The sequence below is a fragment of the Taudactylus pleione genome, unplaced genomic scaffold (assembly GCF_031769625.1).
Source record: "Taudactylus pleione unplaced genomic scaffold, aTauple2 ptg000760l, whole genome shotgun sequence".
NCBI lineage: Eukaryota > Metazoa > Chordata > Amphibia > Anura > Myobatrachidae > Taudactylus > Taudactylus pleione.
This window is the reverse complement of record NW_028285162.1, coordinates 1,659,967-1,673,540: the sequence shown is the minus strand read 5'-3', so window position 1 is coordinate 1,673,540 and position 13,574 is coordinate 1,659,967. Positions and strand designations below refer to the sequence as shown.

At 43.2% G+C, this 13,574-nt stretch overlaps 1 protein-coding gene across 4 annotated transcripts in view; it reads right to left on the bottom strand.

Moving 5' to 3' along the window:
- The window catches only part of TMEM181 (transmembrane protein 181), a 183,145-nt gene that overhangs the window by 113,514 nt on the left and 56,057 nt on the right, over positions 1-13,574 (bottom strand). The window contains exon 1 of one of the 4 annotated variants that reach the window (XM_088457426.1): positions 7,459-7,614. The exons of the other annotated variants lie outside the window; for them this stretch is intronic. Coding sequence (XP_088313552.1) covers positions 7,459-7,466 — 8 coding nt within the window. The 5' untranslated portion in view covers positions 7,467-7,614. Of the gene's footprint in view, positions 1-7,458; positions 7,615-13,574 lie in introns of those variants that run through there. 4 annotated transcript variants of the gene reach the window in all.

Below are 13,574 nucleotides of genomic sequence, written 5' to 3'. Positions count from 1 at the left end.
TCCCACAGATTAGATTCCCTGCACTTAAACCCCAGTGATTACTACAGCCTTCTGTACCAGGGATGTAGTCAGGAGAACCGGCCTTCTGTATGTGCTGCACACTACAGCCCTTTGCAAAGGATCTTCTGTAGACTTGCAGCTGCACTCTGCTTCAGGAGGGAGAGAATACCGGCAGTTGGCACAAAAAATGGCAGACACGCTGTTTGTAACAGCTCGGTGCCGCTAGTGAGTGAGAAGCCAGCGCTGTTTAAGCTCCACCCCACGTCTTCATCAAGTCCCCAGCTATCGAAAATGGCTGCCCCGTCTAACGGAGGAGCCTACTGACAGCCCCGCTATGCCTCTGTCCGTCTCCATTAGCCGCGAGCAGGGACTGAGGAACAGATGAAGCAGCGCTATGTACACGCTGGGTGTCGCGGAGGGGGGGGAGCGGGGAATTCGCAGCATACTCACTGCGCTCCCCGGTGGCTCTCACAGTTGCAGCACACTTCTTCTTGTTAGAGTTGTGCTGTGGCGATAAGGAGCTGTCAGTGCTTTTAAAATAAGCGCTGTGCACTCCTTCCTGTTTTTCTAAGAAACAGGGTGCCAGGTACCCGGACCCCAACTTTAGAGAGGTAGCGAAGGGTACCTAATATAGTGTAAAAGATGTAGGAAAAAAATAAACCTAAATTAAAATAAAAATCCAATGTATTGCTGGAACACAGCAGATTATGACCAGCTCCATGAGGCACATTTTCTAAACTGGAGGGCTAATGGGGCATAGAGGGGGAGGAGATTCACAATTATAAATTATTTAAAGTGCCAGCTCCAGTTATCCACGCCTCTATACTCCCAGCGTAAGAAACCTCCAGAGTCACATTCTAAAAACATCCTGGGGAGAACACTGATGCTCTATACAATTTTAACACAAGTAAACTGAAGTCAATAGATTGACATCTAATGACTCCTACAAATAAAACAAATGCACGACGAAGAGTTTCAGCTTGCATTTTTAAACAGGAAATGAAATGTCAGTGTGTATGTGTCCTTAATTGGAGCTGTGAACCCAGGTTCATACCCAAAACACTCTGGGCCTGATTCAGCAAGGATCGCTATTGTGATCGCGGCTGCGATTATGCACGCAGTCTCACTGCGATAGTATGCTAATCCTCTGCAATCGCTATGCCGTTGCAGCACAACATAAGGACGCCCACCTTACCTTTCTCACATCAGTAATACTTTGCAAGACTGCGAAACCATCGGTAACATCGAGTACCATCGTCGCCTCATGAACACTTGCACAAGGTCTGACCTTACTAAGAAATTGCTAACCTCATCACACACAAGGGAAAGCCCAAGCTGCGTATGGCATGACAGTGCCTAATTTATGCACGCCCCTGTAACGGCGTTCAAAAGAACTGGCATGACTGCGTTTCTCTGACCAACCATCCCCCCCCAGTCACCACCCCCAAGTGGTACTTCCTGTCAATCACTCTGCGATGGGTCTGCGTAGTCCAGTCTTCACGCACTGCAAATGCAACAATCGGCCATCATTAACCAAATTTCCCAAAAGAAAATGAAGTAAAAAAAATGCACCCAATAAAATCTCAAAGGCTAGAAAATACATAATAAGAATGTGTTTTAACATGTAGTCAGTGAGCTTTTTATGGACTGTCTCATCGGTGCAATAGATTATATTGTTAAAATCACAAGATATTGCATGACATGTTGTGCTATGTTTTAAAGATTGAGGCATAACCATTTTAGAATGCAATGGTATAGTAATAGTAGTCTTCACTCTAGGTAAGATGCGGGGCGGGTGCCAGACCGCATAGAGGGTACTCTAACGCGCACCGCTCAAAAGGAGGCGTGGCCACGAGAAAAGGGTGTGTCTTTAAGACACCCCCCCTTTTCATCACTCTTGGGGGCGTGCTTACGGACATGCCGGGCTGCCTCCAAGCTCTTCCCCCTCTGTGACACGGCATCAATTCACCGGCGGTGATCGCCGTCTCGCTATTTTTCCCACCCATGGGACACTGCGGCCCACGGGCTGGGACGGCATCAGGCATGTTGTTTTAGCTAAAACAGTCTAGCAGGAACGCTAGGAATAGAATAAGTTTATAAGAAACCATTTATCCTATTTTTACTATGTTTTTTTCTTGTGTGCCAGCAGCCCTTGGGGAAAAACACACTAGCTATATCCATCAGGAATTAAATCACAATTGTTTTATGCTGCAGACAGTGCACTTTGGCTTTTTATGACATTGCCAGTGTACACGTGTGCTTACTATGACCAGCCAAACACATAAACCAATATGTACACACTTGATACTGTTTCAGTGACATTTTAGCTGTAAATGCTGTAAATGTCAAACTGTTTGAAACATGGATTCTAGTCTTCTAGAAGAATCGAATACACTAGTATTGGTTTAATGGTGGTATGATCACAACCTGCCAATTTACTCCAATTATAAATGAGCAGTGTGAAACGAGTTGCTTATTTTTGGCAATATTTGTCAATGTTAACATTACTAGCCAAAGTTAATGGGTCTGATGCAGAGTTGAACTTACTTCAGGGTGTGGAACGTAAAGAGCACAAATTTGTGCTCTGAAGCTCATACAGAGAACGGGCACATATGCACCAATGTACATCTGGCACTTTAGCTTCTTGATAACTAGAGAGGCGGAACAGGGGAGGAAAGGGGCGGTCTGACGTAGGCCCAGTACAGCTTGTGTAAATGCTGCTCATTCAGGCCAGCATTTAGTACATACAGTATACACCTGTTGGGAAGCATATCTCTTGCATCTGTAACTGTGCAAATACATATGGATTATGATGATGAATTAGTGTAAATCAGGCACATAAGCTACTGAAGACACGTCTCATGAAGTGTAAACATCTGCATCGGCAGAAAAAACGTTTTTAAAACAGTCATTTATGCTCATTTAACTCGGTATCAGACCCAATATATTTAACTACAATGGACACACACCTCATTCCATGTCAAAAAGTGACCATAACAGGATTCAATTTGCTCATGAATCATGTTTTAACAGTTTATAGATTCTTCTTTTTCATTTCATTCACCAAATTTGCAATTGCCAGACAGGGTTGCATAAAATTGGGTTTTTTAAAAAAACAAAAAAAAAACGGTTTATATGATTTAAATAGTTTTTTTTTTATTAAATAAACGTTTAAAAAGTTTATTTAAAAAAAAAAAAAAAAAAAGTAATAAAAAATCTGATTTAAATCAAATAAATCCATTTTTGATATTTTTAAAAATCCAGTTTTATGCAACCCTGCTTGTCAGACAGTTTACTGGTTCCAACAGGCCAAGTGCACCCCTAGCATTTAGTCCCACAGCTGCCACATCTCATGCAGTATTGCACCCATAACAGTATGGCACCCAGTGCATTATCTATATATAATCCAAGGCTCCATCTTTCAATCCTTTCAAAACGGCCTCCATGTGGTATCATCCACTCTGACACTTTAAATAAATCTTTAAAAAAAAAAAAAAAAAAACACCTTGCTTTTCTTATATAAAAGGCCTAGACTCCTAGCACTGTTAGAAAGCTCAATGCTGACGGATCTTATTGTCAGTTCACCTGGGATTAACAATGTCTAGTACTTTTACACACACATGGTTTTCTATTATATTATAACTAATGACATGCATTGTGTCTTTACTTGCTCTTACATCCAATTTGTATGGTATATAGGCCCCCATTTACTAACGAGTTTTGTCACCAAAACGAGTGATACATTTCACTGTGTATTATAAATGGTGCTCCAGCCAAACAGCTCTTAAGCTGCCCACACACATAGCGATATTTTACCCGATCTGACAGATTCCAACACATCGGAACAACAGATTGTGTAAAATATGGCCAAATCGCGAGTCCCCGCTGGTTGCACATCGCATCATCAGATTTGCCGTGCACTAAAACAGATCTGACCATCTAGGACACGATGCACTGTAAAAAGTCTAGATGCAGGAGAGATCGTATGAAGATTGGACACCAAAATCGTATGCAGAGCTGCCGGGGAGAGTTTCAAGGGAAATCGTACACATCGGCTGATCGTGAGCACCATAACAGTTGACAGTTTGGAGCTGATTGGCTGGAGCACAATTTATCATACAGAGTGAAATGTATCACTCGTTTTGGTGATAAAACTCATTAGTAAATGAGGCCCATATTCTGAAAAGCACAAAGTATAATATGTGATACAATTTTAATATAAATTAATGTAACGCACATCTCTATAGACTAATCAAGATGACCTAATTCAACAAATTTTCACTTATTTTTATGAAAACATGGTCACCAATTTTAAAATTGAGTGAACATAGGGGCCGATTCAGACCCGCTAGCAAGCGGGTCGGTTTACCCCCTGCGCATGCGCCACCTCCGGCGTGCGCATGACCCGGCCAGCGTCGGGCGCTCTGTCGCTACGGAGCTCGCCCCGTTTTGGAAGAGGGCGGGGGTGGAGGCTTGACAAACTGAGGCGTTCACTAGTGATGTCAGTAGGTGGACTTCCTGCTCCATTAGAGCAGGAAGTCCACTGGGGCTTGCAATGGACGAGACCCTACCAAAAGGGTCTCGTCGCAAGCCCGATGGTCGCAACCATTGCGACCATCACCTGGCCGCTCGCAAAAGCTGTGGGTGGTCACAGCTTAGCGAGCGGCTCAAAAAAAAAAAAAAAAAGCCGCCCTGATTCAGAGCAAATGCTCTGAAAGAGCGTCTGGCTCTGAATCAGGGCAATAATTCATAAAGAAAATAGAAAATACCTTCTAGAACAGAGGTGTCCAAACTAAAGCCTGGGGGAAAATGTGGCCCGCCACCTACTGCAATCTGGCCTTACTGCAGATCGGAAATTGGAGTGGCCTGCCCATCGGTAGGCAAGTACTTAGCAAGAGTTACTACCAGGACCGAAAGTGGGCGAATGGTAGTGACGTAGATGACAGACACAAGCCTGGTAATGCAGAGCAGTGTGCAAACTGACAGATTAAAAGCCCAAAATGGAAATCAGCGCAGCATCTTAACAGGTTAGAACTGGTCACTTCTTTTCAACTGGGAGCAAATGTGAACTAGAGGCAATACACATATAGGGGGATTTCATTTAGCCGCAAGATTTAGCTCGCGTCTAATTACCCGCGTTGCCTGGGGAAATGCTATTCAATTAAAAATAATTTTCCCTGCGTGAAGCTGTGAGGAAAAGTCCACCTCTGCAGTTTAACACGCGCTAGATGAATCTCCCGGCATGTGTAATTAGCCAGTTGGATTCCTCCTATAATGTGAACTGGGGGCGCAATCTTAATACTAATTTTGTTAGAGATTAAAATCTCTCTTATGAACAAATATTTATGTCTAAATATTCTGTCCAAAGTAATTTTTTTAAATATGGCACTCCAAGAAAAAGGTTTGGGCGCCCCTGTTCTAGAAGAAAGCATCAGAGCCAATATAGAAACATTCTTGCTACATGAACTGAAACTCACAATTCCTGTTAGTTTGGTTTGAGTAGACTTGGATTAACTATATTCATACAGCTATAGGGTGTATTTCAAATAGAGCCCTCCTTTAGCTACAATTCTAATGAAGTCATCAGGTTTTGCAGTTACATACTGTTTCACACATCAATTGGGGCAGACAAAAATACATGTTTGACAATTTAGAGACTTTTCGGTCATTGTCTATTTTTACATTCAGCAGTAAAGCTGAGACTACCTACAGTAAAGTGTTAAGGGCTGCTCAATGCAAAAATATACTGGTAGGTTCATTGGCTTCCCACAAAAATTGACCATAGTGTGCATGTGTGTGAGCGTGTGATAGGGAATATAGATTGTAAGCTCCACTGGGGCAGTGACAGATGTGAATGGTAAGATATTCTCTGTAAAGCGCTGCGGAATATGTGTTCGCTATATAAATAACTGGTAATCATAAAAAAATATATGCAGCTGTTTTTCCAAGGGCTCAAGAAATTGTGACTTTTAAATGGTCCTCCTGTTCACACCCCTCCATCGCCATTTATAAGTGGGGTACAAAAATATATTCCAGCACCTTACTAAAATTTGCAGAGCCCAGGAAAAAACTGCTACAGGAAGCAGAGTCTGACTAGGAGGGGGAAGAGAACAACATTTGACAGTACTTTGTTGTGGAGCTTCACACATGTACAGAGGGGCCCATTTATCAACAATCGCATTTGCAAAGCGATCCGAGCGCTTTACTAGCATCAATGACGCATTGCAGGAGGCAATCCTAGTGCCGGCATGTATCAAATAGTCCCCACAGGTACAGGGGTTCCGAAAGGAGCCCGTCCCTGCAAGGTGCTCGGAGTGAAGAGACAGTCTCTTCACTCCTGTGTGGCAGCCATTGCTGGTTAGTTTTGTGATGTGTAGCCCATAGGCGACAAGAGCATGTGGGCCAAGCTGTGGAATGTGAAGCCAATCTACAGGAGTTGGGCTGCTGTCAGAAATGGAGGGACAGCAGTAGATATTGTAATGCTGTGGACCGTCCCACCATAATAAATCTCGGGGATACTAAATATTTGCGGCTATCCCCCGAAATGGGTATTTTTTGTGGAATATACCACAAATAGTTAATGATCAATGGGCCCCAGATATTGAAAATACTGTTCTCATATGCACAGAGCAGTGATAGTATACACACAATCATTATTCAATAATATGGATTATTGTTCTGAATGTAGTTGAAGGTGAGAGTTTTTACTATAACTAATTTAAATAAAAAAAATAGTGTGCACACACACATATATATATATATATATACATACATACACACACACACACACACACAGCTAGATCCACCATGATACATTGTAAGGCTATCACAGCACCAAATGATTCATTACCACATAAAGGACCAAGCGACGATGCATGAGTGCTTTTATATAATATTTTACAGTATGGATGTATTAATCCTTATACACATTTTCCTACTGAACAAATGAGCAATAGAACACATACAAATATTAAAATCACTTGAATGTCACATACTAATAAAGCATGGCGAGTCTGAAATCCAAAGTATGCCCCCCCCAAAGAAAACCATTACTATCACAGTAAAACAAGTGCAATCAGGAAACACATGGATTTCACCTTAAAAAGTATGCCATCAACTTGACCAAGCTGATGTACATATATGGGTGGGTTTATGGGTTTTAAGCGGAGCATTTGCTTCCAAATTAAAATAATGATTGTGCTCGACATTGTATATAAAATTCTATTAGTTTATAACTTGCCAGTCACAAATAAATATCTTCTGCATTTGGGATCATGCATGGCTCTTCGTCTCGTATTAAAATAATGCTTTCCATAATTGCTACGAGGAAAGTGTGCAAGCAAGCATGACAACTGGCAAGGCATGATATACGTGGCAGATCAAAGAAATAAGACCCTGTAGATTCAAAACAGAACTCTGAGGGCATTAACATTCTAAGGTGCATCTCCCTAAACTTACGGATCCATGGCAGCGCCCCTGACGCAGATGGGATCCCCCCTCCCCAAAAGCAGCTGCCAAGTCACTGCCGATCAGTCAGTCACACTATTACATTAGTTTGGGAAACGCCCTCTTCCGCGTACGTCACATGCACTCAACACTCGACACTGACTCCAATCTGTAATCCTTTATTTACGCCTTCCGCATAACAGGAACAGAGGACGTAGGCGGCCATGTTTAATCCTGGCACATAGTACAAAATGTACAATTTAAATATCTAGGAACGGTCTTTCATTTTCCTAGGGATTCCCACCCTAGATTCATGCCATGGGCAGCGTCATAATTGGAGTTATTTAGCATAACGCTAGATGCCACCGCACCCATTATGTCTTTACACTCATTTTCAGATGAAAATAATCTGGGCTGAATTTGTTAACCGATATAAAAAAAATATGTTAGCTCCAGATGCAGTACTTGAAGGCTAAATAAACAAAGAAAACAAGACATTGAAGTTAGATTTGTTACCTTTCATGTTAAATTTATAATTTTATGTATGTTTCCCAGTGTTCTAAGTAGAGATGTGCGGATTTGATTTTACTCAGTTGTACACGTATTCACTCGGATATGTTCGGATCTCAAAAACGGCATTTTATTGGCTATCGGCTATCACGTGTTTTGGATAGCCAATAAAATAAATCCGAACTTGCGATAATTTTGGCGTAAGGAACCGAGTAAAACCAAACCCGCTCATCTCTAGTTCTACTCTAGTTCTAAGTACATATTTTGATAAACAAATGTTATCGGTTAACTTTAAAGTTGATATGCAATCAGTATTGCACCCGCGATAAAGTTTTGCATTTTGGACTTTTCGCCTACATCTCATATTTTAGCGGAAATTTATCGTGCACGTACCCGCTGTTCGCCCTATTCAATTAAAAAAGACATGAAAACTGCGACACGCGAAGTCAGAACAGGCGGAAAGTGGTGTCAGAATCGGGAAAATCAGCCTGAACCCCTCAAAAAGATGCAGGAACATTGGGGATCAATGTAATAGTGCCAGATTAACCCTAATAGAACCCCCCAAAAAGATGCAGAAACATTTGGGATCAATGTAGTAATGCCAGATTAGCCCTAATAGAACCCCCCAAAAAGATGCAGAAACATTGGGGATCAATGTAGTAGTGCCAGATTAGCCCTAATAGAACCCCCCAAAAAGATGCAGAAACATTGGGGATCAATGTAGTAGTGCCAGATTAGCCCTAATAGAACCCCCCAAAAAGATGCAGAAACATTGGGGATCAATGTAGTAGTGCCAGATTAGCCCTAATAGTACCCCCCAAAAAGATGCAGAAACATTTTGGATCAATGTAGTAGTGCCAGATTAGCCCTAATAGAACCCCCCAAAAAGATGCAGAAACATTGGGGATCAATGTAGTAGTGCCTGATTAGCCCTAATAGAACCCCCCCAAAAAATGCAGAAACATTGGGGATCAATGTAGTAGTGCCATATTAGCCCTAATAAAACTGGGGTACTTAAGTTGGTACAATTGCCTCTAATTAGCGTCTTTGCACAAGTGGTGAAGAATAGCATAAAGCAGTATTTTTTGGTGAAAAGAAGTAGTCCTGTCAAATTTGGGGTACCTGAAAATGAGTGCTAGCATATTTTAATGTCTCTAAAGTGAAGTTTTAATGTAAGTAAAATTCCTCCCACATAAAAGCACCTGCAATCTCAAAAACACATGATCCCTTCTTAAAGCACCCCCAGAACCTTATTTCGCTAGTTTGCGAAGTTGTCCCCCCACTTTGTGCTTTTTCGACCCCAAATTCAAAGTACTTTTTTGGGGTGTTCTTTGCTTTTTCCTGGAATTTTTTTACGCAGTTGTCCTTTGGGGGTCTGTCCCAAGGGTTCTGGAGTCGTTTCCCCACCTTTGCACCCCAAAATGAAAATGTTGCACTTCTTTTCTCCTGCTATTCAGAGGTGAATCTTTTTTGCCTATTACATTGCATTGACTTTCCGCGTACGTGAAAAGTGGATGGAACTGAATACGGAGATAAGTTTCCAACAGGCAAAAAGATGCAATCGGCGATACTTTTTCGCGGATATCGGCTTTTCGCTTCTAATTGAATACAGCCCTAAATTGGAAATGAGCAAATCCAGAATTTAAAAGTAGAAACACTCTTATCAGATATAGGGTCTATTTACTAAGCAGTGTTAGGAGAAGTGTAAAGTGATAAGGTGCCAGCCAATCAGCTCCCAACTGTCATTTTTCAAACACAGCCTGTGAGATGGCAGTTAGGAGCTGATTGGCTGGCACCTTATCATTCTTCACTTTTCACTTCTCCTGACACTGCTTAGTAAATAGACCCCATATTTTGCAAAGTGCAGTGAATGCTATTACAGTACATATACTGTAGGTACAAAGATATGAAATATCCTTTATATTTAATGGTTGTTTTAAAACCTCAGAATATTATTGGGACTATAAACAGGTTTATTAAAGTCCAGATTGCTGGATTCCATAGATATTGGGATTAGAAAATGCATTTCTTATTGATTTCATAAACTTCTGATTGGAAAATATATATTGGTCTTACATTTCTAATTAATTATATGAATTCCATTGTTCACACAAAACACTGATGCAGAGTACTACACCAGTTGGCATTAGGGGTGAGCGGGTTCGGATTTCTGAAATCCGAACCCCCCCGAGCCCCCCCGATCCGAGTCCGATCCGAGTCAGGCTCGACTTTTCCCGCCTGACTCGGATCTGAAATCGAGGCAAAACGTCATCATCCCGCCTTCCGAGTCTCGCGGGTTTTGGATCCTATATAAGGTACCCGCGTCGGCGCCATTTTCTCACTCGGCTGTGGACAGTGAAGAGGGAGGGTGGGAGTTAGGGCTGGCTGGGCTGTGTAGGGTAGTGTAGTGTAGTGCTGCTGTTGTCCACTACTTCAAAGACCATAGGGGCTGGCTGTGTTGTGCTATGCTGCTGTTGTTAATAGGGGCTGTGTCCACTACTTCAAAGTCCATAGGGGCTGGCTGGACTGTGTTGTGCAGTCAGTTCTCCATAGGGGCTGTGTCCACTCCAAAGTCCTGTGCAGTTTCCCAGTCCTAAAGGGGTGCTGCAGTGTTGTCCAGGGGGTGCTCTGTCCATCAGGGGTGCTCCCCCCAGGTGCTAAAAAATAATATATTTTCTGTGTTTGTGAATTGTGTGCGCAGTAGCCGCACGTGCATCAACAAAGTAGTGCCAAGCGTGCGCCTGTGTCATAAGTAAAGGGCCGGCTGGCTTGACCGTTAAAGGGTGCTGTAACCCCCAAAGTACACTCCAGTCCAAACCAAAAAAAAAATTATTTTCTGTGTTTGTGAATTGTGTGCGCAGTAGCCGCACATGCATCAACAAAGTAGTGCCAAGCGTGCGCCTGTGTCATAAGTAAAGGGCCGGCTGGCTTGACCGTTAAAGGGTGCTGTAACCCCCAAAGTACACTCCAGTCCAAACCAAAAAAAAAATTATTTTCTGTGTTTGTGAATTGTGTGCGCAGTAGCCGCACGTGCATCAACAAAGTAGTGCCAAGCGTGCGCCTGTGTCATAAGTAAAGGGCCGGCTGGCTTGACCGTTAAAGGGTGCTGTAACCCCCAAAGTACACTCCAGTCCAAACCAAAAAAATATATATTTTCTGTGTTTGTGAATTGTGTGCGCAGTAGCCGCACGTGCATCAACAAAGTAGTGCCAAGCGTGCGCCTGTGTCATAAGTAAAGGGCCGGCTGGCTTGACCGTTAAAGGGTGCTGTAACCCCCAAAGTACACTCCAGTCCAAACCAAAAAAAAAAATATTTTCTGTGTTTGTGAATTGTGTGCGCAGTAGCCGCACGTGCATCAACAAAGTAGTGCCAAGCGTGCGCCTGTGTCATAAGTAAAGGGCCGGCTGGCTTGACCGTTAAAGGGTGCTGTAACCCCCAAAGTACAGTCCAGTCCAAACCAAAAAAATATATATATTCTGTGTTTGTGAATTGTGTGCGCAGTAGCCGCACGTGCATCAACAAAGTAGTGCCAAGCGTGCGCCTGTGTCACATGTAAAGGGCCGGCTGGCTTGACCGTTAAAGGGTGCTGTAACCCCCAAAGTACACTCCAGTCCAAACCAAAAAAATATATATTTTCTGTGTTTGTGAATTGTGTGCGCAGTAGCCGCACGTGCATCAACAAAGTAGTGCCAACCGTGCGCCTGTATCATAAGTAAAGGGCCGGCTGGCTTGACCGTTAAAGGGTGCTGTAACCCCAAAAGTAAACTCCAGTCCAAACCAAAAAAATATATATTTTCTGTGTTTGTGAATTGTGTGCGCAGTAGCCGCGCGTGCATCAACAAAGTAGTGCCAAGCGTGCGCCTGTGTCATAAGTAAAGGGCCGGCTGGCTTGACCGTTAAAGGGTGCTGTAACTCCCAAAGTACACTCCAGATCAAACCAAAAAAATTATATTTTTTGTGTGTTTGTGAATTGTGTGCGCAGTAGCCGCACGTGCATCAACAAAGTAGTGCCAAGCGTGCGCCTGTGTCATAAGTAAAGTGCCGGCTGGCTTGACCGTTAAAGGGTGCTGTAACCCCCAAAGTACACTCCAGTCCAAACCAAAAAAAAAACAAATTATTTTCTGTGTTTGTGAATTGTGTGCACAGTAGCCGCACGTGCATCAACAAAGTAGTGCCAAGCGTGCGCCTGTGTCATAAGTAAAGGGCCGGCTGGCTTGACCGTTAAAGGGTGCTGTAACCCCCAAAGTACACTCCAGTCCAAATCAAAAAAAAATATATATTCTGTGTTTGTGAATTGTGTGCGCAGTAGCCGCACGTGCATCAACAAAGTAGTGCCAACCGTGAGCCTGTGTCATAAGTAAAGGGCCGGCAGGCTTGACCGTTAAAGGGTGCTGTAACCCCCAAAGTACACTCCAGTCCAAACCAAAAAAATATATATTTTCTGTGTTTGTGAATTGTGTGCGCAGTAGCCGCACATGCATCAACAAAGTAGTGCCAAGCGTGCGCCTGTGTCATAAGTAAAGGGCCGGCTGGCTTGACCGTTAAAGGGTGCTGTAACCCCCAAAGTACACTCCAGTCGAAACCAAAAAAAATATATATTTTCTGTGTTTGTGAATTGTGTGCGCAGTAGCCGCACGTGCATCAACAAAGTAGTGCCAATCGTGCGCCTGTGTCATAAGTAAAGGGCCGGCTGGCTTGACCGTTAAAGGGTGCTGTAACCCCCAAAGTACACTCCAGTTCAAACCAAAAAAATTATATTTTTTGTGTGTTTGTGAATTGTGTGCGCAATAGCCGCACGTGCATCAACAAAGTAGTGCCAAGCGTGCGCCTGTGTTATAAGTAAAGGCCGGCTGGCTTGACCATTAAAGGGTGCTGTAACCCCCAAAGTACACTCCAGTTCAAACCAAAAAAATTATATTTTTTGTGTGTTTGTGAATTGTGTGCGCAGTAGCCGCACGTGCATCAACAAAGTAGTGCCAAGCGTGCGCCTGTGTCATAAGTAAAGGGCCGGCTGGCTTGACCGTTAAAGGGTGCTGTAACCCCCAAAGTACACTCCAGTCCAAACCAAAAAAAAATATATTTTCTGTGTTTGTGAATTGTGTGCGCAGTAGCCGCACGTGCACCAACAAAGTAGTGCCAAGCGTGCGCCTGTGTCATAAGTAAAGGGCCGGCTGGCTTGACCGTTAAAGGGTGCTGTAACCCCCAAAGTACACTCCAGTCCAAACCAAAAAAATATATATTTTCTGTGTTTGTGAATTGTGTGCGCAGTAGCCGCACGTGCATCAACAAAGTAGTGCCAATCGTGCGCCTGTGTCATAAGTAAAGGGCCGGCTGGCTTGACCGTTAAAGGGTGCTGTAACCCCCAAAGTACACTCCAGTTCAAACCAAAAAAATTATATTTTTTGTGTGTTTGTGAATTGTGTGCGCAGTAGCCGCACGTGCATCAACAAAGTAGTGCCAAGCGTGCGCCTGTGTTATAAGTAAAGGCCGGCTGGCTTGACCGTTAAAGGGTGCTGTAACCCCCAAAGTACACTCCAGTTCAAACCAAAAAAATTATATTTTTTGTGTGTTTGTGAATTGTGTGCGCAGTAGCCGCACGTGCATCAACAAAGTAGTGC